The sequence below is a fragment of the Dunckerocampus dactyliophorus genome, chromosome 18, assembly GCF_027744805.1.
Source record: "Dunckerocampus dactyliophorus isolate RoL2022-P2 chromosome 18, RoL_Ddac_1.1, whole genome shotgun sequence".
Taxonomy (NCBI): Eukaryota; Metazoa; Chordata; class Actinopteri; order Syngnathiformes; family Syngnathidae; genus Dunckerocampus; species Dunckerocampus dactyliophorus.
The window spans coordinates 2,713,495-2,737,855 of NC_072836.1; the positions used below are offsets into that span (position 1 = coordinate 2,713,495).

Below are 24,361 nucleotides of genomic sequence, written 5' to 3' on the forward strand. Positions count from 1 at the left end.
CTTACAGGTGCTGGTTTCATTTAGTGCAGCAGTAGATGTGCCTGCGTACGCCTTATAACACGTGTGGGTGATTCATTCATTCAAAAATTCATGATGTGTCCTGGGCTCCATGCAAGTGTGCGCTGATTTTAAAAATAATGTACACATCATCGTACATTGAATAGATCGCTATATTTAGCACTGAAAGTGGTTGCTGCTGGAGTATCCAGCATGCCTAGCGGCCACTTTGTAAATAACAGTTCAACTTATGAGTTTGTTATTAGTGCTTAGTCGTCGTTATCCATGGGAAACCCTGTAATATTCAGTTACCTGCCAAAGGTTCAGTCATGATAATGACAACCTTTTGCACGAACAAACACCTTGCACTGCAGCTGCAATCAAGGCATACTCTAGATATTATTATTAGATATTATTTCCTGCTTATTATCACACGTCCTCTCAGTGCTAATTAGCTAAGCCAAAATAGACATTAGCCTAACAGACTGTTACAATCTGCCATCTTCACATGACTGTGCATTAGAGCTATTTTACGTTCAATAAGTCAGGAGTGACTTGCAGGAAATATTTTAAGTTCAATATGCTCAACGTAAAAAATGAGTTTTCTTGATGTTTAACATCTGCTTTAAGACATAACAGGAACAGAACATCATACATTGCATGTCGCTGTGACATCCTTGTAAAACCTTGCTTTTAACGTGCAGCCTGGAAGCTTCCACAGCAATCACTGAAGTATAAGTGGAAAAGTGAAAGGCTCAGTTTGAGCGTCCAGCTGTAATCCTTTCAGTCGCTCACACTTCAGGTCTTCGGTCCAGATAGGAGCACCATCACATTCTGACGAAGTCATCAACATTTACAACTACAATCATCCCCGCTTTTCTCTGAGTTTCCGTTCCAAGACCACCTGGGAGTGGCAGAAAAGCCATAAAATCCCATCAAAATGTCTATTTGGGACCCACGGCTCGCCCTCTGCCCCCTCGAAAACCCCCTGCTCATTCCTGCACACGTTCTCCAGGTTTAGATCAACATTGGCATGACTGTTGGGTTTATTATCTCCTTCTCTCTTTACTATGCCTCACACACACCTATGATGCGTTCAAGGACCACCAAAGAGTGCAAAACACTTCACATAAAAACATTATCTATGAAGCACAACGACGAGGGTTGTCCCGAAACACCCAACTCACAAGACGAGACGATGCACGAGATTGGGTTCACGAGAACGAGACGAGATTTTAACAATTTTAAGAAACGCACAATGAAAAAAATATGACTGGACAACAAACCTTTTAAAGGTGAAGTCAAGTGTTTTCTACATGTTTTGATCTGACAAATCTTAAGTAAGTTTGATCAAATGTAGAATTACTACAGCTTCTGCTTCGACATTAACCCGGCGGAAGCTGTTCAACTCCCATGGAAAAAACAGGGAACACAAAGGTAGGTTGGATTGCAAGGTGTGTGTAAAGCACTTAATATGCGGTTCCACTACCACATCCATATATGTGTATTATCATTCATAGTAGCAATGCCATAGTCGGTCTGATTGGCTTCTGGCAGCCCTGCTCTCGAAAGACAGCTTTTCTCCAGAGGAGAACTCCAGTCACGTTTTAATTTCACAAGATCGCACGAGATCTGATGACACCCCTAATAGACACAAATATGTAAAAATTGTGGGCTCTTTTAAGAGTGGTACATGTATGTTGTACATTTTATTTGTATCATCACATATTTATCAATAATTACCAACTTACGGTGAGTGAGATGTCTTTCTGCAGAAAAGCAATTTTCAGGGGAAAAAAACATTTTGACCAAAAATCCCTGAATTTGCAGGGTTGCGAATGCTGAATGCACGGATCCACTGCAGGTTGTTCCAAAGGAGCTTCCCATGGCTCAGAAGTTTCTAATTTTGCTGGCGGTTGTCATATTTGTGGTTGTAGCTGCAGATGATATAGTGAATAATTAAGAGTAAGACATGGAGGGAGATGGCAGTCTGCTGGTTTCAGTTTCATCAAATTGATTAGATTTGCTCCACCTCGGCTGGACCCCGATATGCATATTTGTACTGCTCTGTCTTACAATAATCCAAAATACATAACCTCATTTTCACACAGTGAGAGTGCAAGACACTCTTAAAAAAAAAAAAAAAAAAAAAGTATTACCACTTGGCTGCTCGGTTTTCTTAGAAATGGAACATTGTGTCTATCTCCTGAGTTTCTGTAACATTGGCTGACCTTGTCCTCATCCTGGCCTCTCAGGGGTGATGCTGCTCAGCCATTAATGCCTGCCATTCCTCACCTAGACCCTTAACGCTACTCTTTCAGGTGCGTCACTGAGACTCTGTCAGACTACATTAGCGCATGAACACGTGCATTAAGGAATCAACCTGGTGACAAAGATGGCTGTTAAGATGAAATAGAAGCTCTCATCCGTAATTAGCCAGAGAGGGAAGCTTACAGCAGGCATATATATTATATTTATCATGTGGAGACACATTAAAAGCTCCTAACGGGGGTGGGAGTGCAGGTGTCATCTTTAAACTAAGCCAGGTGATGAAGAACCACCGTTTTGCATATTTAGTAGGCGTGTAGAGGTACGCAATGGCGACGGTTGGGTATGTACAGTACATTGGTCTTAAGCTTACAGTATGGTTCATTAATGAGTATATTTAGTTTCTTTTGGAGTTTTACTTTGACATGTTTTAGTCATATGCAGTCTTAATGTAATATACCTAAAAAAAGGGTTTGAACATAAGAAGCTAAACAATTCAAGTGTTTGTTTGCAAGTATGCAGTAAGTGTAACAGTATGGGTTTGCAGAGTGTAAATGATGATATTTGTAGTAAAGTTTCTCATTGGTTGAAGTGTAGCATTAAAGTGAGAACGTCGGCAAACCCGATGTCTTCCACCGCTGAGAGAGGCTGGATCATCTCGTCCAATGAATCCATTTTTCAGGTTATTTGCTTTAAACTTCTGACTGTCAAGGACATACGGGCGAGTGTTGTCCAGCGCTTTAGCTACATTAGCTGCCGTTTGACTAACGATCACATCGTGAGCCTCAAAAACTCATCACACTCCGTCAAGTGTGTGTTCTGTATTGAATTAAAGCTTTTTAATGTGTTACCCCGGCGAGATATTTTTCGAGGCATGTTTTGTAAGGTGCAAAATTGATATCACTCTCACAAACGGCAGGTAAGTTCCACACGGCAGACATGTTTGTTTTGGGTTTGGCACGCCTGCTCAGTGTGAAGGAAAGTGGGCGGGGGCCAATCACTACAAGCTGCAATAGTACAAGACAGAGGGGATTGGCTTTTGTGATCGGCGATGAAAGGTATTAATTGGCATATGCCAATCACGTGTTTTTTCATGAAAATCGGCCGATACTGATCGGAGCACCCCAATACAAACATTTTAATAACTACAGTGGAAAACTGGTTTTGATCTTTAATCCGTTCCTATGAAGACCAAAACATACAAAAACAGATTCAATTTTATTCGGTCACCCAAAACTGTAAACACAAAACACATTTTCGAGATAGCATAGACGTTCTGTGCGTATTCTATGAACAAATAAACCACTCACATAATAAAGATGGTTAAAGAATTTCCCTGCTGGAATCTGTTTATAGTGTCCCAATCACAGAGACCAAGTCACCCAAGCGTGGATGCTTTGTTTGGGCACTCGAGTTTGTTAAGCGCACTGTTTGGCTGTACGATAACAGAGTCCGCGTACGAAAACCAAGACATATTTCTGGGAAAAATTTTTGTTGAAAAAAAACCCAAATCCTCCTAAAACTGGGGCGTACAAAAACAGAGGTTCCACTGTGCATTTAGGCAAATACGTAGCACTGTACTGTAGTTCCAACATGTACAAATCCACTAAAGCACATATTTCCTCTGTCACCTGCTTATTCTCGTCACGGTCAAATTCAGAGCTTGTCCACCGTTTCACAATCTGTGTTTCCTCCAGCTTTGCGAGTGATGGCAAGTGATGAGGCAGTCGTGTGTCCTGTGTGACGTGGGTCGCACAGGAAGGTGGTGCCAGGGCGCTTCACGCTGCGTGGCGGAGGCAGACATATGTCGCGGCAAAGAGTGGCCGCCAGAAGTCACTCTTCACAGAGCGAGGTGGAGATGGCCGCGCTTCAGTCACGTGACCACGGGGCACACCAGTTCACGTCGCACATCTCCATTTATTCATAGCCTTGTCAAGCTTTTCATTGTGGTTTTAGCCTCTTGAAGCCAACTGATATCAATCTCTGCTTTCCTTTAGCTTTTTGGATGCAGTCCTAGTCTATTAATAGAGCAACACGAGTCTTTCAAGTCACCTTCAGCTAAATGAAAGTGTTTTAGAGCAGGTAGAGAGTCCATATGGCTCCTGTTCAGACTTATAAAAGAGTGCTGTTTGAGCAACATTAACAACATTCCCCTCCAAACAGCTGTTTGGAGATAATCGCCGCTTTGCACTGTTGTCTAACCCTCATCAGGTCCGACGACCACTAATCTTCCGGGCTGAAAAGCTTCATATGCAATTGGACATGATCAAACTAAACGTTGGAGGTGCAATCTGAAGTTGCTTGCAGGGACAAGCAGAGTTTGGTGCATGAGTTTGTGCATGAGTTCCTGTGGACGTTTTACTGCTGGGAACGTAATCTGAGCCTGGAGAAGCTAAGCTCTCCACTCAATGGCTTTAATCTTCTTTAGGACTGTGGACTATTACCGTGAGCTTCTGTGGAAGTACATCTCACTGGAGGAATATGGAATTACACTCATAATCTAACATATTCTGTGTGTACTGTTAGGGAATCCCGATCAATTTGATTAGAGTTCTTGACATCCCTTAAGTGAGACCTTTGTACTTCAAACCTGTAATCGATTTGTTGTTATCAGCCAAGCAAATTTGTATGACGGGTGTGCTAATTGAATCCAAGTCTTACACCTCAAGTTACTTCTTGTGGACTGTAAGTCATTGCTGGCTCTAAGTGGCCTGTGCATTTGAAGTAAAAGACATCACTGAGGGATGATAACATTTAAACGACATTGTTGTGACCTTGTTGCTTTAGACCATACTGTGCCTGTGTCAACATGGCGTTTATGAGGTTCTGCCCGTGGCGATGCCCCAGCCTGTCTTGACCCGTGCATCAGTCCGCTAGGTACTACCTGAGCAGCTGAAATTGAAGATTGTGAGAAACCTCGCTAGATGAGGATAGACAAGGACTACTCATTGCTCGTGAGGGAAAAGTGCATTGTGCACTGTTGCAGATCCAGCAAGATACAGGCTTGAGGTAAAGAGTCAAATCAGAGCTTTTCACGAGTAACGAACCTAGAGTAGGTCCTCCTTGGATGCACACAGCGAGACAGCCTCTTGTGGCTCCTCCCTTACACTCAACCAATTCAGTGATAACAGAAATTAATTTAGATTACTGTATTTGTGGGCCTGTAAGATATAAATGCAATGGTTTTAATTAAGAAAAGATGAATGATAATATTTCTACTTTCAAGTCAGTGGAAACTTTTAGCGCATAAGAGAGTAATCTGCCATGTACTTGGAAGACATTCCTCTTCTTATTGCTTTTTCAGAGCTATATATTGGTGGTTGAAAGGGAGCACCAGAAAAATAAGATATTTTCTGGGGCCGAGCAGAGTACAGAATGTGGGTGGATTTAGCGGTGACGTCTGAAATCATAAGACGCTCATACATCACAAGGCAACTGAACTCCTCTCAAGGACAACGAGGAGCCAGGCGGAACAAGATCACAGACCCGCTCACAGTCTCGGGGTACTTGACCCCGCTGTTCCCAAGTTCTGAGGGACCCCCGCTCGGGATAGAGTGGTTTTATTCCCCTCGAGAGGAGAGGGTCAGGAGGGTCACACAATCCTATCAGGCAGAAAAGACCAGCAGCTTTTACAACATCACCATTCAAGAGAGACTAGAAAAGTACTAAAGATGAAGGAATGTGGATGAGATCTGCTAGAAAAGTCATTGACTGGCTCTACTTGTTGTCACATAACACTGCTAGATTTATTCAGACATAACTGCAATTTAGAAATGAGATATCTACCGTCTGCCAATGGTCCAACTAAAGCTTTAAAATTCACTGCTTAGTTCTAGTCATCAATTGTCTTAGTGTTTGGTTAACATCAAGTTTGATGTGTAATTTAAGGGTGGTGCTAATTGGCTTTATAATTGCTTAATAAAGAGTTTATTCATGTGTAATTTAAAAGTGACATTACTGGTGTATAGGAGGGTTTGAAATGGCACAATGCTCTGAGGAAGGCAGTGATGAAGTCACCACTTCTGCTACAGACTGACTTGTCTTTGTGGCCCATAGTGTGGCTGCATATGCGAGGCTACCAAGGCTACGTTCACACTGCAGGGTATGATGTCCAATTCAGAATTTTTGTTTAAACCCCCCCCCCAAAAAAAGATTTTTATGTGGTCGTTCAAATTACCAAAAAAAGTGCGACTTGCCAACATGAACGCAAAGCGTACGGGAAGTGACGTGGACGCGCAGAAGTACAACGCCGCACGCATTGCCGTGTGTTTGCAAAAGTAAAGATTGCTGCAGTGTGTGCGCTCTCCTTGGCCCATTTGTGGCAATTTCAAGGATTTGATGGGAATACATAGTTTCTTTACCAAATAATCCTGCGTAGCAGATTAAGAAGAAAGAGTGGGAATTCTGTACCGAACCGAAAGGTTCTGTATCTAAAAATCAGGATAATACATGGTAACGGTACAGGAAATACATGTACCGTTACACCCCTATAATAAGTGTCTCATAGACCCAAACAGCACAATAGGCTTTTAAAATTCTATATTCAAAACAGTACACTCAAATATGCTAGTAAAACATTAAAAAATATGCAATGCATATTTTAACAGACACGGTGAAGAGTTCGTCAACTCATCGCGTCGCCCAGACACTGCACGTCTGGATCTTCGTAGAAAATTAATAAGATCTGTCAACTTCATTTAGGACAGTGGTTATGGTCTGCCTCCATCTTAATATTCTTTCTTCACAAATGCCAATCTGGTAGTAGATTTGTTTGCAGGAGGTGTCAGTCATTCTGATATAAATCCATCTGAGCTTGTATTGGGGTCTAAATAATAGCTGGTCACATCATTTGGGTGAAAATGTAACATAATATTTCCCCCAAAGTCCTCTCCCGAGGTCACTTTGCAGCAAATACAGATGAAAAACAAAGGCCAGCCCCAGAGATAGAGCATCTCTGTGTATTTGCAAATATGGATGATGCCTCTCGTTTGCCAGGCAAGAGGAAGACGTGTGGTTTAAGTGATGAATGAGTCTGCAGCTCCTGGAGGAGCAAAATAAAACAGAAGCACTTAGCTGCTCTGCTCCTCGGATGGCCAAGTCACTTACAAGATGGAGAGGTTCTTAGTGAACATTACACAAAACTGAGTGTTAATTTGGCTTGTTGAAGAGCAGTAACCACACTAAATATATTTTTCATCATGTCCTTCTCCAGGGCGAGGGCTCCAACTTCCTCCAGCTGGGCTCCTCCATCGAGCAGCAGATCAACGGCATGTTCAAGGTGATGGAGGAGTACAACTGGAACAGCTTTGTGGTCATAACAAGCCTTTACCCAGGCTATGAGGCCTACGTGGATTACGTCAAGTTCTTTATTGACACCAGCTACTTCATGTGGGAGCTTCAGGATGTGTTGACTTTTGACATGTCCGCTGACAGCATGAACGACATCCGAGCGAGACGGCTGCTGCAACAGATCGACTCCCAGGTCCTCTTGGTCTACTGCTCCCACGAAGAGGCGCAGTACCTGTTCAACATGGCGACTGAGGCTGGGCTGGTGGGGCCAGGCTACATCTGGATAATCCCCAGCCTGGCTGTGGGAAACCCGGACATGCCTCCACCCGACAGCTTCCCCGTGGGGCTCATCAGCATCATCACAGACCGCTGGAGGATGAGCCTGAGGAAGAGGGTGCGAGATGGGGTGGCCATTGTGGTGAAGGGCGTGCAGAGCTTTCGAAAGCAGAGGGGCTTCACACCGGAGGGCCACAACGACTGTCACAACCCGGTCAAGTCAATAGCTACCAATGACACTCTGTTCAGGTAAGATGAAGATGAATGCATTAGTTTTAGTCTTCAGGTACATACCTCTGTAGTGGATATGTACAGTGGTACCGCGGTTTCTGTTATTAATCCGTTCCAAAGGGTCCAAACCACAAGAAATAATGTAAATCCAATTAATCTCTTCCAAATACCCAAAAATACCAACACACACATTTTATAGCAAATAATTATACTTTTATATGCGGAAAACAATGCAAAATACATATAAATGACAAATTAAATGGATAAATGAACATTTAACGTCATTTTCCTTTCATTGAAGACTCTTGTTGGCCAAGATGCCGATGAGCGGAGCAAGAGGATGGAATGGAGAGCCACGCGGACACCACCCTGTTTTGCTATGACTTATTTCTTGAATTCAGTCAGTTTTTTCACCTTCATTGTCAAAGTGCTGGTACTTGCAACTTTCCTTGGCCCCATGGTGGGTTATTTGCAGCCGTACTTGATTTAAAGGAAAAAAAAGCAGACTTGTGGCGTAACTGTGTTAGTTAGGACATTAACAAACAAGCAATGCTATCAACGTATGAAAGGAGAAAATACTCACATTTGTTATACGCAATATTGTCCGATGACCGAGTCAGAATGACAACTGAGGCCAAATGTGACAAACTTTTTTGCCGAAAACCTTATTATAGAAAACAGGGATGTTCTAAAACCAGGACTTGACTGCATTGCTCTTTGGGGAGTTCAGTTATGTTCTAGTGAGCAACTTTTTTAAGGTGAAGTCCATTGGCAGGAATAACAAGGTCAGCCTATGTCATCCTCAGAATGCAGCAGTTTAGTGTGGCATGCTGCCCAGATGCCCGCAGTCTTAGTGCAACAGTTTGCTGGAAAGACATTTCCTTGGAACAATGGCAGGAAGTCATGGTTAAAGTACAGGTTGTTCAAGTTCCCCAACGCCACAGCCACAGCTTTGTTTCTTCACCCCAGATTGCCTGCAAAAAACTCCCACAAAAAGTCATTTAAATTCCACTACAAACTTTACTCTCCAACAAAAACCCCACCAACAGCAATGACAATCCTATTAGGAAAAGCATTTGAGACAAGCAGCTGGGGTATTGGAATATCTGTTCCTTTACTATCGGAGTGTGAAAGAGTGCAACAATGTCATTCATGGACCTGAGCGTGGGTCTGTGCGAGAATGTGCCCAGGAAAAGACCATTCATATGCATGTTTGGATTTAGTGAGTCTGCACTGCGTGATTCACATCCAATTGGTTTATGGGATACTGAGCAGGACAGAGAATGGGTCAAGGAGTGTCTGAGTGAATTGATTGACTTAACCAGGAAAACATTCCATTCTCGTTTAGAATAATATTTGCCTCGACGTGCTATTAATACATTCTCTCAGATAAAACATCTTGGTAATGTTTGTGGTGTTGTCTGTGAATACGATCATTCATCCAGGTCTTTGTATTCTCAGGTCATTGAATCAATTCCAACTGGACTGTTCAGGTTGTTTTAGAAGACATCTAGAGTAGACAGACTAGAGCTGCACTTTCTAGCCTCTGAGCATGAACTGATGAAGCCTGCTCAGATGACAGGCAAACCGCCTTCTAAGGCAACCTGAGCAATCCACTTGTGATAGATTCAATGTCCTGAGACGTCTGCGGTGTCATTTAAACTGTATTGGCGGTAGCCGATCTGCAGTATTTGATCAGCTATGTCTTCGGTAAGTCAAATAGACTTGTGGAACAGTTGACTATACCTGGCATGGTGAAAAAGAGAATGCATTGCACGCTGCCATAAAAGTCAGCTCACATCTACAAGTTTTGCTGACAAACGTGTGTGGACCCAGCCGACACGCAACATTCATTTATTTATCTGGAACTTCTCATGTGCTCGATGTGGTGCTGCAGATTTATGGCCACTGTCATTCTCCTAAACAGTGTCCTCGCCCGCTGCCATCTATCTCATCACTCCTTTATAACTTGGCGACTGCAACGAAATTGAGTGTGGGGGGAGTTTGTGATGACACGCAGGCGTGGTCTGTCCTTAGAATGCTTAAAAAAAATAATAATTCTATAGAAATCTGTAGCTGCACTTGCATGGACTCTATTGTACCCAAAACTGGTGTAGTAGTATGAAGTCCAGATAATACTACACTGTTTCCCATACATTAATTCATTCATTAATTTATTCATTCATACATAACTGTGGTTGTGCTGCTAACGGCAGACTTGTCTGATATCATCAGTATCTCTTCTTTCACAGTCAGTAAGCCAAAGGGGAGACAGTTTTCCCTTTTGTAAGACCAAACTGTTCATGAAAAAGTGTAAATGGTGAACATTATTCCAGGCTTTGATATCATACCAGTAACTCTCTTTGGACACTCAAAAACCCAGCAGGCATGATTTGAGCAGCAGCGTCTCTTCGTCAGCGCAGTGAAGGTCGAGCAGACTGAACAAAGCTCTTCCCGTTGGCTTTAGTCTCTACATTCTTGCACATCAAACATGAACAACCCCCTAGGTATTCAGAATGCTCCTCGCTTGATTCCTGTCTGGATAATGAATCAGTTAACCTGGCAATTGGATTATCACAGATTAACCGACTGAAGGGGCTTTTCTCACGGAGTGAAGGGGAGGCGGCGCTCCTACCGGCACACTTTCATCACCTCCGCTGGAGTGATGGCGGAGGTGAGCGAGCGTCGCCACAGGTCTGATTTAACACACGATGGAAGTGACGAAAAAGCGAGCCATCAAAGGAGGCACACAACTGTTTTTAGCACAGAGGCCGGCACGCTGCCAAGCATTAGCATTTTTAGAAACACAACAAAGAGGAGGAAACAAATGTTTATCACAATCCATGGAAGATGATACGACATGCACTGTGACATTGTCACTAAAAATAGTTTTGCAATTATTCTTATACTACAGCGGGGGTCTCAAACCATCAGCAGAAAGCTCTCTGAAGCAATGATTTCAAACATTTTTTAAAAGGCAGTTTTGTAAATAACTACATCAAATTTTACGTAAATGGGTATCATTTTTGCAAATAAGGGTGATTATTTTATTAAAAAAACAACATACAAAAATGTTTATTTTACTCTGATGTCACATTGGAGGGCCGCATGGTGGCCGAGTGGTTAGCATGTTGAGTGTGGGGGGGGGCAGTTTGTGATGACACACAGGCGTGGTCTGTCCTTACAAAGGTCCCTAGGTATGAATGTGAGTGTGAATGGTTGTCTGTCTTTATGTGCCCTGTGATTGGCTGGTGACCAGTCCAGGGCATACCTCGCCTCTCGCCCAAAGTCAGCCATACCCCTGCGACCCTAGTTAGGATAAGCGGCATAGAAAACGGATGGATGGTCACACGGGAGTCACAGTTCTCGCAATCACTACTTGGGAATGGAGATGCTGACAAAAACTTTACTGCTCAGGTAAAAGGGGAGACAAGAAGGAAACCGAAATGACAGCAGCTTTTTAAATTATGCTTTCGTCGCCTCCATGCTAATGAGTGTTCATCGTGTTTCACCATGACGAAGTTGTATGACATCCCCATCAGCAGTGTAGTCCAACTGTGACTTACCCCGCACTTGGTCCCGTGAGCACAGTTCTGGTCAGATTTCGGTGATGAGAAGCGTAGTTCCGGTTAGTTATTGGGGTTACTTAAATAGTTTGGCATCTCAAAACAATATGTGTTCCAAAGAGTAAGACATTTGCATGACAAAAATGCCTCCTCGGGGGAAGAAAAAAAAAAAAAAGACCCCGCAAATCGCTCTGCTTTACTTTCTCGGACGTCGTATTAATGCACGCTATTGGCTGTCCATTGGTGTGTATGTGATGAAGATGGCTGCGAACCTTGCATCTTCATCTGCTGTGGAACACATACGTGAACGAGATGGCTGCGGAGGATGCATCTTCATCACAAACAATGCACAGCCGATAGCGTGCATTAATACGACGTCAGAGAAAGTAAAGCAGAGCAATTTGTGAGGTCAGATTTTTTTCTGAGTCATTTTTGTCATGCAAATATACAGTATTACTCTTTTGAATGCATATTGTTGTGAGAAGCCAAACTCTTTACTTAAGTAACCCCAATAACTAAACGGAACATTTCTCATCACCGAACTCCAACCAGAACTGTGCTCACGGGACCAAGTGCGGGGTAAGTCACAGTTGGACTACACTGCTCATGGAGATGTCAGACAACTTCATGTCAAAAACATCCCAAGTATCCCTTTAAAGTTAAAAAGGAACTATCCAAAACTTTCCACAATGGCGCTGAAGACCTTGTTGGTGTTCCCATCCAATGCTAAATGTTTGGATAGCTACCAAACAATGGATACTAAAAACTAGGGGTGTCACAAGATCCCGCAAGACTAAAACGTGACAAGAAAAAAAAAAAATGTCTCGTGAGCACTAGGCCTGGGATGACGATAAATGAATCACAAAATAAATGAAAATGAACTCTGCCTCTATATGTTGCCATGTGCATGCGGGTCTGTTTCCTCGTCTCTCGCCTCCAAACAGGCAGGAATAGGGGCCACTCTGTGCATTGGTTTCAGCACCCTGGCACGTTTGTTCCATAGAACAACGGCGTGAACGGAGTGAGCCCCTTTGTCAGTCATATCGCCTGTCTTGGTGGGGTGGAGGTGGGGCCGCTAGCATACACACAGAGTGCAGAAGTGTGTAACGTAGTAGAAATTAAATTAGTACATTGAAATATATTGACATATATATTTTTTTTAATTGTACTTTTCTTAAATGTTAAAATCTCGTCTCGTTCTTGTAGACCCAATCTCGTGTATAGTCTCATCTTGTGAACAGACACGCCTACTAAAAACACCTGGCCTGTCACCCACACGTGAAACAAGGATGTTTGAATCTTTTCTCTGGGCAACAAATTCCAGACTCATACCGATGGTGAGCCTGTCTTATTTTGTGCTTCTAACTTTGGGCTTGGCTGTGGACCACTGATCTACAGCACGCCACTGCCCCTGGGGGATATCCATAGTTCAAACGTTTAACATTCAAAAGTATATCTCCTTCACAAGTACTGATTCTGAACATCTGGCATAAACTGGAGTGTGATAGTGAGACATCTCAAAGAGTGAAGCTAGACTCTTACCCACGCCGGTGATATTCACATCAGCTGCAAGTCAGGGTTGAGTTTGTTCCTGGAGGATGCTTGGACAGGTCTAGGGGTGTAATTGCCATTCTACCCCGAAGCCAAGCCAGACCCACAAATTCCGCCTTTAATGCCCCAAGGCACTGGCAGGGTCTAAACTTGCTCTCTCTAATTTACAAGAAGAATACCTTAGCAGTTTTCCCTGCCTGAGGGACGAATGGAGCGCATACTAAACATGAAGCTGCTGAAGGTTTCCCTCCTTTTGTGTGACTGACTTCTTTGCGGTGTTTGTCTTTTTGCAGGCACATGCTGAATGTAACGTGGGAGCACAACGACTTCTCCTTCAACACTAATGGTTACCTGGTGAATCCTGCAATGAACATCATCACTCTGGACAGAGAAAAGCAGTGGGACAAGGTTTATACATAAATATTTATAACAAAAAACCCTTCAGTGCTTGTACATGACGTCTTTAGCAGTAGCAGTGATTTCATCCATCAGCAGTCTTGTTATTAAAGCTAGTTAGAGGCTGCACTCACACCAGTGAACCACTTAATGAAGGATCATCTCACAGGTGTACGCTTCTCTCATCACCTCCATCCATCTCACACACTTGAGTCCACTAAGTTTGTGTTTGTGTGGCATGAATGAAACTAACTGCAGGAGACAAGGCCACATGCAAACCAGCGTTGACGTCACAGACAGAGCAAACAAAGCTGGAGGTTGCTCAATGCTAATTATGTTATATTGATGAATAAGGGTGCTACTCATTTCACTTTCAATGTGCTATTAATTTCCAATATGACACCAAGGTTCCGCACTATTAGGGAAGTGAAAGAGTAGAAATGGGGAAGAAAATGGAAGGTTGAATATAAATCAGCATATGTCTTCACATATAAGCGATACGAGACTCACGGTAATACCAACAATAAAAAATGTCTCATTTGTGAAAGTTGAAGTTATCCTTAACAGCCCACCACATACACATTTGAACCGCCACAGATACAGTTGGCGCTACTTTCTTTTTTTGTGTTAAAATAGCTTTGCCGCTACCTGTTCGTCCTTGCTCACAAACACATTAATAGGAGCGTCTCCATACAGTAGATGGCATCGTAGCACACGTCATACGTACATACCACAACCAACATGGTCCCGCGTTATCATGCATCTGTTCATCAATACAGTGCCATATTAGATGTGCATGTCTCGTGTTGCACAAATTTAAGTCAACAACTTCAAGGTCTGTAAAGTAAGGTTGAAAAACGTTTGATATCGGAGTTCTAGAATATCTCCACTCCGGCCGAAGTTTTGCGTCATGGTCAATTATGTAAATTAGATGCCATCAACTACCTCACCCCCACCCGCAACCCAAGGCCACAGACAGATTGCAGTCCTGTCGGAAACTCTGTGAGCGTTGCATTGCTGTAAAGAAGCAAAAGTAATGTAGAAATGTGCCAGTGTGAAGTGGGGCTTCTTGTTTCACACAAGCCCCGCCCGCCTCCTCAACGCGAGACAGTCAGCATTTGTGTCTTAATAGCGGCATTAGTTTTCTTACGTTTTAAAAGTCGTTTTACTGCACTCTAAAGCCTCCCATGCCTCCTCTAAAGCAGCCCGCGCTGCGTGTTTACAGCTACGTTCAATATACATTAGCAAGGTTTTTAAATCAACTTCAGAATCAAAGTCAAAGCTCGAGTGACCTCAGTTTTCCACCACAATGAACTCTACATAAACCTCGCTGGCAGGGAAGGATTTCACGCACATTCACAACAAAACTTTCACCAAATGTTGGCTCATCTCAATGAGGCAACAGCTCCACTCTGCTTATCTTTCTTGCCTGCAGGGTTTCTTTTGTCTCGGAACGGACGCTTCACTCTGCCTTTTAATCAGCCTTTTCTTGACTTCTTATTGGCTTTCTATAATGATTGTGTTCCGGGGCGGCCGGTGTTTTACATCCGTACAAGGGTTACCCATCTGGTCCTGGCACGGTACAGACTGATTCCCTGAGTTACACACTTCAGCTTCTATTAATGAACCTTAAATCACTGAAATGCTGCTGCTGCTCTCGTTTGCTGCATTACAGTGGTCATCATTCAGTGGCTGCTTCTTAAATATAAAAGTTAAGGAACCTTGGGAAGATGGAAGAGGAACCACAAAAGAAAAAGCAGCCCAGGAGGAGGACACAGTCCTCTGGCTTAATGAAATCGATTGAGCTCAACTGCTGCAAAAGTTCTCCAACATATTTTAATTTGACAGCTCCAGTGCAGAGCTTCTTTGAGGTAACATAAAAAATACAAATGGAGGGACAGCACTCCTTGGACAAACACAACAATGGGAAGGTCCGAGAAGCTCAGTGTAGACCAGAGACAGAAGACTGGATTCTCCCAAGCCAGGATGGAGACATTTCCAGTCGGATTCCAAGACGAGTAACCACAAGAAAGACCTAAAGTGACATCTTCAGCTGAGAAGAAATGTGCACAGATGGTCAGGAACCAAAGACCTAGGAAGGCACAGACCTCGCATGCCTGTCAAAGAAGCGCGCCCAATGGGTTGTGTATAATTTATGCAACATCGTACACGTCAGCAAACTTTACAAGCTCTAATGAGGTGTCACTCAGTCCTGACGCTTTCCAAACGAAAGCACAACGGGTTCTTTTCAAGGATACAATGGACACTCCAAAATATAAACACCTTTGCTTTAGCTCACATCTATTATGAGCTGAAGTCAAAGATCTAAAACGTGTTCTATGAACACAAAAGCATGTTTCTCTTAACATTATTCACACATCTGTCTAAATCTGTGTCAGTGACCACTTCTTTGCCGAGATAATTCATCCACTTCACAGGTGTGGCATATCAAGAAAAGCATGATTATTGCACAGGTGTATTTTAACCTGGCCACAATAAAAGGCCACTCCAAAATAGCAGCAGTTTTACCACACAACACAATGTGTTGAGGAAGCGTGCAATAGGCATGCTGACTGCAGGAATGTCCAGCAGAGCCGTTGCCCGTAAACGGAACGTTCATTTCTCTACTATAAGCCATCTCCAAAGGCGTCCAACCTCACGCTAGACCACATGTAACCACACCGGCCCAGGACCTCAGTAAAACTGTACACCTGTGCAATAATCATGTCGTCTAATCAGCATCTTGATATGCCACACCTGTGAGGTGGATGGGTTATGTTAGCAAAGGAGACAGATTTAGACAGATGTGTGAATATTTGGGCCTTTTGTGTACATAGAAATCTTTGGGTTTAGCTCATAAAAGATGGGACCAAAAACAAGCGTTTATATTTTTGTGGAGTGTCAAATGGAGATCTGCGAGTAAGAAACCAGAGGGACATGATATTTTCCCTCTCCGTGTGTTTTGAAGGAATTTGAAATTCAGATGGACTCGACGGAAAGCCCGCGGGTGGAGCAAAAGGTAAACAGCAGAGCCGATCACCGTGACTGGCGGCCAACATCCACAGAGAATTGTGTGTTTGCTCGCCCTTTCCCTCCACTTCCTTGTGATTTCACATCATTGAAAGAGCGAGCCTTCCAGTTATCGTGTATTCCCTCTCCGTGTCTGCACAATGCTAAGAAATCTATTTGGAGAAAAAATGTAATTGGTTCGCTGAATTACAGCCACGACAGCAACATTCATCACGCTGACGTCTTATTTAGCACTAAACAGCCGGTGACGTGAGTGCGTTGGGACACTCGCTACCTCGCACGGGTCACGACTCAAGTGAGCCTGAAATGTTCAATTCTGTATTTTAATTATGTATTCAACTCATTTCTCCACAGCCGGCAATTAGAATTAGCCAACTGGTGACGTAGCAATTTGCCTCTGTTGCATGGCGCATATAATTGCACCATCTCCATCCACAGTGACCCAAAAATCAATTTCCTCTAAAGTGTCCACAAATTGCACCGGGTCCTGACGCACAAACCACAAGGATGAGCGATAACAGCATATAGAGCAAGAAAATTGGGGACGGCTGCATTAAGATGGGAGATTGTGATAAACAGCGTTACGCAGTGGCATCCTCCACGATTTCATCTCATACACTGCAGGCAAAAAGGGCTCATTTCTCAGATGTGTCTCAGCTTTATTTGTGCTTTTAAGGTTGCCTTAAACAGATTTATGGCATCCTTAAATGTTTATGTGTGGCCTTCTCCAAAGACTCATTCCTTTTCCTGAGCAGCAACACAGGCGCTTCTCATGGTGCAGTGACCATCTGCTCTTTGCTTCCGCAGACATTCCTCACATCTTCCTCTTTGCTTCAGGTGGGCACCTACGAGAAGAGCATCCTGCAGATGAGATACCCCGTGTGGCCGCGCTACGGCTCGTACCTGGAGCCCGTGTCCGATTACAGGCACCTGACGGTCGCCACGCTGGAGGAGCGGCCTTTTGTCATCGTGGAGGCCGTGGACCCTTTGACCGGCACCTGTGTCAGCAACACGGTGCCCTGCCGACGCCAGTCCAACAAGACGGAGGCGTAAGTGTCCCGACGCAACGGCACATTGTTGTTGTCTGAGCCGAACATGTAAAAGGTCCAACAAAAATTTAAAAAGAACCAAGGAAATCAGTTCATCTGTCCTGTTCAGCAGCTTAGTCGTGCAGTATGGGTGGACTGTAGTCTGGGATATGTCTGAATGGCAGGTGTATTTTTCAAGCCACTGAACAATACATGGTTCCAAAGGGGACACACAAAGAGGAAAGAGAGAAAACAGCTATCAGTCACATTAACATTCACTGGGATTGGAGGGGGGGGATAATGGGGATGGAGAGAGAGGGGAGCGAAATGCAGCACCAGATAGTGAGAGCATCCACTTCATCGCCTGTTTGCGTCGTGCTGGATGGGCTTGATAAGCATCAAGTGTGGGAGTGTAGAAGCAGTCGTGGGCTCCGATTGGGGAAGCTGGGCATAAACCGGGAGAAAAAGGAGAGCGAGGCACAGCCACAGGCAGCGCTAGCGCCAACTTCACCGCCAGCTTGGGCAGTGATGATTGGGCCCAAAAGACATCCGGTGCAGGAACAGCTTGTATGCGGTTAAACCACCTAGTTGGAGAAATTTTCATGCAGGCAGTTATAAAACTCACTGTTTTTAGCCATTCTGCAAAGCACAAGACCTTGCTGAAGTCGTGATCCAGTTACTAAAGTACTCGAACATGGTGCAGTTATGGGGGGAAAAAACATGATTCGAGCCAAATGAAAGCGCCTGTAACCCATAAAACACGTACTACATACACTACAACTCAAACTTTGGCTTCGTTTTTGAGTTATGTTTTCGAACTTGCATGATTAGTATGGCTCAGCTGTTGCGCCGGATGCCCTTCCTGCGGCATGACTCTCATTTATCCGGGCTTGGGACCGGCACTGGATATCTCCAGTGGCTGGGTGTTGGGGCGAACACACTCTAGCGGAATGAAACACTACCAGTGCCTCCGCTCAAAGAAACTGAACCAAGGGGAATAAACAGTCTTAAGGGTTACAGGAAGTAAATCAAATTAAGAACATGCTGAAAGCAAGCATAAACATCCTCAAACCGGCACAGGATTGTGATGACGAGCCGTTTGAGATTCACAATATTCTAATTAAAGAATCCAAATGAGAGCGTTGCTTGTGTGCAAGCCCATGAGCGCCCTGGCTCGTTAACATGTCCATCTTAATTGATTTGCTTGAAAGTGCCATTAGGTGCGAGGTGAAGAGGTTCCTCCTGTGCCATTAGCACGAGCATGCCGTCATATCACTCACGGAGGTGAGAGACTCATTAGGCCGCTTGGCCAGAGAGCCCAGCATCCCGGGATCAACCTGTGACCCAAGCAGGGAAATAAATGTGCTGGCACGCTGAGCTATTTATCACACTGTACAATTAAGAACATAAATCGTAAACACCCAGAGACTGATATGGCGTTCATTACCGGGGGGTTGTTATCCTTTAATGACGCAAACCACAAGCGGGAGAAGATAGGGATCACTTTCCTGCACGTTCCTTGGCTTAAAAAGCCCACATGTCAAGCATCATGTCAGACAAGTCAGTGGAGCATTCTGCATGTTTGCATTTAAAAGAAGACAGTCTGAGCACTGACAGCTGACACGGCGTTCAAGGACTGGCGCTAAGCCGGCGCCTGCAGTTTTGGGCCGTCGGCCAAGCGTCCATGTTTGAAGAGCTGGATCTGAGGACACGTCGCACATACAAACAATATGGAATCTTGCCTTTCAAATAAGACAAGTAAGTCAAGTACTTTGCAATCCATGTGTTTTTCCAGGTACTGTCCAAATATATACAACAATACTTGGTCACATGGTCATTTCCGCCCTCACATCTCAGTGTCTTGAAAATACGCTACATTCTTGTTAGGTGGGATCGATGGGTGAAAATATGAGGACAAAAGCAACGATTCAACAGTCACAGTAACTCTGCATTCAAAGATTAGTAATTAAGAAAAGCCATAGGTGGCAGTGTTGAAAAAGCTGCTGAGTTAGTAAGTGCTAGCTTAATTAGGCGTTGGGTCCGAACTGATCAACTGGTTAATGTGTTGGCATTGACTCAACACTGAATACTGACATCAGTTTATAGCGTTTTACCTCATTATGGGAGAAATATGAGGGACGTCAGTCAGTATAAATATGTTCAAAAGGCACGTGAAAACAGCACTGCTTACCTCCAACCCTCAATAACTCAAGCTGTGTGCTGCAATGAATTGATTGGAAATAGTGGTTAAAGATATAACACGTCTCATTGGTCAGAGGTGAGCTGGGAAGCACCCTCCAAATGACACCTTTAACCCTCTGTGCTCCAGCATCGTGGGCCACACAGAACCCTACACCAAGCTGTGCTGCAAAGGTTTCTGCATCGACATCCTCAAGAAGCTGTCCCGCAACATCAAGTTCTCCTACGACCTCTACCTGGTCACCAACGGCAAACACGGCAAGCTGGTCCGTGGAATTTGGAACGGGATGATTGGAGAGGTAAGGCTGCATTCCCCAAAAGCAGAGTTTTCCCGTATAGCAGGATTTAGACCTGGAGTGACCTTCTTTGGCGATTAGTTCTACTTCCTGTGTGTAACATTTGGCCAGCTTTATGTAACCGAGACAAAGCAACCTTCTACTGTATCCTGTAAAACCTCGTCATGGATTATGGATTAAATGCTTTACAATGGAGAGGTTGAAAGGCAGAGTTGTGCTCAGCAGGATGGACAGGAGATCAACACGCGTCTTAGGGGGATACATGAAATAAAAACACAGTGATCCCTCGTTTATTGCGGTTAATTGGCTCCAGACACAACCGCGATGAGTGAATTTCTGTAAAGTAGAATTCAATATTAATAAACAAAATAATTTTGTAGTAAGAGCATAGACAACCTGTTTATAACGTTCTAAATACAGATTTTAACATTATTAGAGCCCTGCAGACATGAAATAACACCCCTACAGTCAAGTTTACACTACTACTCTTTGTTTACATCCCATTGCAGGCTATTGGATCACTGCAGGGACAAAAGATGGCTGCCGCTAGCCTAGCAAGCTACCAAGATAACTGGTTAGCCTCTCCAATTCACTTATTCTAAACTTAAGAAAGTGTTTCAAACGGGAGTGGGGAAGAAGGACAAAGACGCCACAAATGTACCACTTCCACACAGAATGATAGGACAACCTTTTTTGCCCCCCATTCGATCCCCACCATTAGCATGTCTGCTGCCTCAGTAGCTGAGTCTCTATGCCGTGTGAAAGGTAACGTTATGTCTCATAACATTACTGATACCTAGACTAACGGGTGGTTTTTGTTTTAGATGCGAGTCGTCCTCGGCTGATTTTCTGCTTTGAACTGTGAGCTAAAATTTGGTTACGAGCTGCTAATTAACGGTAGGCATAGCTGAGGACAGCTATTTGGGGTCTTCTGTCAACGTCACCATGGCTGACGAGCTAGCAACGCTAACATTAGCAGTGCACTAGCTAGTCATAAACACTGAATCAGCAAAACATACGTACAGTAAAGTGATCTGATTTAATCTTATTTATTATGCATTGTACAAAACCATGACAGCAACAACATCAAATTTAAAGTATGAAATGAATACAGAGCCACCATCCACCAGTACAAGTCTGGACTTGTTTTCAGAGAGGTTGTGTACCGAACAAGTATACACATTAGAGCTCTATAAGGTCATCAAATCTTACCTTTATGCATTCCCACATAGTATCAGCATTTGGGAGCAAATACCAGGTGAAAGACTGCTATACTGTATTTTTACCCTTTTTCTATCTGTGCAGTGTGAGACAAAGTTAGAAGGTGCATTCAAGGACCGTTAAAGTGGAAAACGCTGCTCGCATTAAAACATGCAAAAACTTAATTTTTACTTAAGTATTGCCCATATTTGCAAAATGGATCAAATTTGATGTCGTTATTGTGGTTGCGTATCAAATTGTTTACCACAAAGACATTTACATCCTTATTAAAGATGTTTTTTTTAAAACATTTCTAACTGCGATTAATTATGATTTAACTATGGGCAAAATGAGATGATCACGGTTAAACATTTTAACCACGAAACAGCCCTCATTCATTAATGATCTTTTAAAAAAACGTGATCCGGTGAGGGAGCGATATTGGAACCTACAGCGAGGGACGACCGTACCGTAAATTACGGACTACTGAGAGTACCGGAATATAAGCCGTAGGTGTGCACATTGTAACACAGGATATTTAGTACAAACGACGTCATCCAGAAAGACATTTGAAACTTTTAATTACATAAATGTTTTTTCCCCAAACCGTGCCTAACTGTGTGTGAAACACGACTAGTTAAAACAGTAACTAGAAAATTCATTCATCGCCGTCTTCATCTTCCTGGTCTTCAGTGTCGGAATTGAGCAGCCTCATAATTCCTTCATCACACATTTTGTCAGTCTCCCTCTTTCATTGTCGCTCTCAATGCCACTTTCGCCTCGATGTAAATTAGCCCTTGGGCTTGGCTGTCCTCTTCATCATTCCGTTGTCCAGCCTTTCAAAACCCGTTGGTGATAGCGGATTGTTTTGACACTGCGCCATGCCGTCGGGATCCACTGGCAGACTTGAGCAAACGATCGCCTTGAACGCTGCATCACATGCATTTCTTCATGCGTCTTTCCCATGACGAGTGTGTGTGCGTGAAGTGCAAAATGGCTGCTTGACTGTAAACGCCACAGGGCTCAAAGCGTGACAGTATATTTGGTGCTGCTGCAGGTCTTCTACAAGCGTGCGGACATGGCCATCGGCTCGCTGACCATCAACGAAGAACGCTCGGAGATTATCGACTTCTCTGTGCCATTTGTGGAAACGGGCATCAGCGTGATGGTGGCAAGGAGTAACGGAACGGTCTCGCCTTCTGCCTTTTTAGGTGAGCAACGCTCATTAGCTTGGAATATTGACTTTTGTGTTGACCCCTTTCCACTTTCATGAGTCAAACTATGTTTTATCACAATATGATTGCATTCGTGTGTGTACTAATTCAGTTCATCTTACACCTTTGGCACGACGCAATTGCTGCCTTCTGTTGCTTTTAACTCAGGGTCAGAACTACAAAAAAAAGGTAGCACATGTCGTTGTTGGTGCTTCTTAGTGGTGTCAATATTCACATTCTGTGGAAGTTGTGTTAAGTGAGGAGCAATGAAGAGTCCAAAGAAATGTCAGGAATGCATCAGCATCAGCATCCGCCAGATGACAGATCACACTCGTGTGTAAATGTTCACATAATAACACGTCTTATCATCCATACTCACCAAGACGTTAGTAAAAAATCATAATAATAACAATAAATCGTGCTTCCAACTTGTCTTCTGTTAGCGACCAAGTTAGCCACAGGTACACAAACTGGTGCTTTGCTTAGCACATAATTTGACCAAACACTGTAAGAAAGAAATGTCGTCTTTCCCACATTAAACAAGAAAAGGCTGTCAAACTATCGTAACTTTACATATTAACAGCTCATTTGAGTCACAACGCAGACTCACTTGATGAGACACGCCTGTACCTAATCGACAGGTGCGGGTCATGAACGAGTCGTTCCAAACGCGCGTTGTATTTATTGATCGGGACTCACGGGTACCGGTCGCTAAATTAAACATCTCGGACTATACCTGATATGCGCCTGTAAAGTTGTCGCTCACGGGTGGTGTGGGTGTCCTGTGTGTGCTTGCAGAGCCGTACAGTCCTGCGGTTTGGGTGATGATGTTCGTCATGTGTCTCACCGTGGTGGCCATCACTGTGTTTGTCTTTGAATACTGCAGTCCTGTCGGCTACAACCGCAGCCTGGTGACGGCCAAAGGTGAGGACATTCTCTTCCTCTTCCTCTTCCTCCTTGTCTTTACAGTGCAAGTAAAAAGCATCATCACATTAGGATTCAATCGGCCTCAGTTTGGTGATTAAACATTTTTTTGGAGGAATGTAACAGAGGTTAAAGCATATTAAAGGACACATGCTAATGTTAGCATGCTAACACCTAGCATAATAGTGGTGTTTATATAAGTGTAGCTATGGAAAAGGTTTAAAATGCTACTATGATAATGTTAGCATGCTAACACCTAGCATAATAGTGGTGTTTATATAAGTGTAGCTATGGAAAAGGTTTAAAATGCTCCTATGATAATGTTAGCATGCTAACAATGTTAACATGCTAACGTTAGCAGGACAACACAGCATAATAGTCATAAGTGTTTATAAGTGTATATATGTGTCTCGCTTAGAAAATGGTTAAAAATGTTACTATGCTAATGTTAGCATGCCAGCAATGCTAACATGCTAATATGAGCATGTTAACACCTAGCGTGATAGTGCTAGGTGCTTTTATTGTGTGTGTTTTTTTTTGTTTTTACCGTTTTATTAGTGTCATTAATTTGGTCCATCGTTTTTACCTTTCGGTTGTACAATCAATTATTAGGTGTGTTGTGTGTTTTTGTGTTTCACTGGCTGCTGTCCAGCACCTTGGGCAGTTAATGGTTGGAAATGTGCTATATAAATACATTTGACCTTGACCTTGCTAAGTCTTTATTTAAGTGTCTACCTATGAAAATGGTTAAAAATGCTACTCTACTAATGTTTACATGCTGGCAATGCTAACATGCTAATGTTAGCATGCTAACATCTAGCATGGTAGTGCTAAGTGTTTACATGTCTACCCATGAAAATAGCTAAAAATGTGAGTATGCTAACACCTAGCATGAA

The 24,361-nt window shown here is 43.4% G+C and overlaps 1 protein-coding gene across 4 annotated transcripts in view; it reads left to right on the top strand.

Annotated features, from left to right (window-relative positions):
- grin2ca (glutamate receptor, ionotropic, N-methyl D-aspartate 2Ca) overlaps nucleotides 1-24,361 on the top strand; it is a 49,908-nt gene that overhangs the window by 16,764 nt on the left and 8,783 nt on the right. For all 4 annotated transcript variants that reach the window (XR_008566757.1, XM_054759655.1, XM_054759656.1 and 1 more), the window contains 6 exons: nucleotides 7,478-8,079; nucleotides 13,472-13,586; nucleotides 17,442-17,653; nucleotides 19,962-20,130; nucleotides 22,385-22,538; nucleotides 23,340-23,465. Coding sequence is in view for 3 of the 4 variants with exons in the window: in XM_054759655.1 (XP_054615630.1) it covers nucleotides 7,478-8,079; nucleotides 13,472-13,586; nucleotides 17,442-17,653; nucleotides 19,962-20,130; nucleotides 22,385-22,538; nucleotides 23,340-23,465 (1,378 nt within the window). In the remaining variant the exon portion in view is untranslated. The remainder of the gene's footprint in view (nucleotides 1-7,477; nucleotides 8,080-13,471; nucleotides 13,587-17,441; nucleotides 17,654-19,961; nucleotides 20,131-22,384; nucleotides 22,539-23,339; nucleotides 23,466-24,361) is intronic.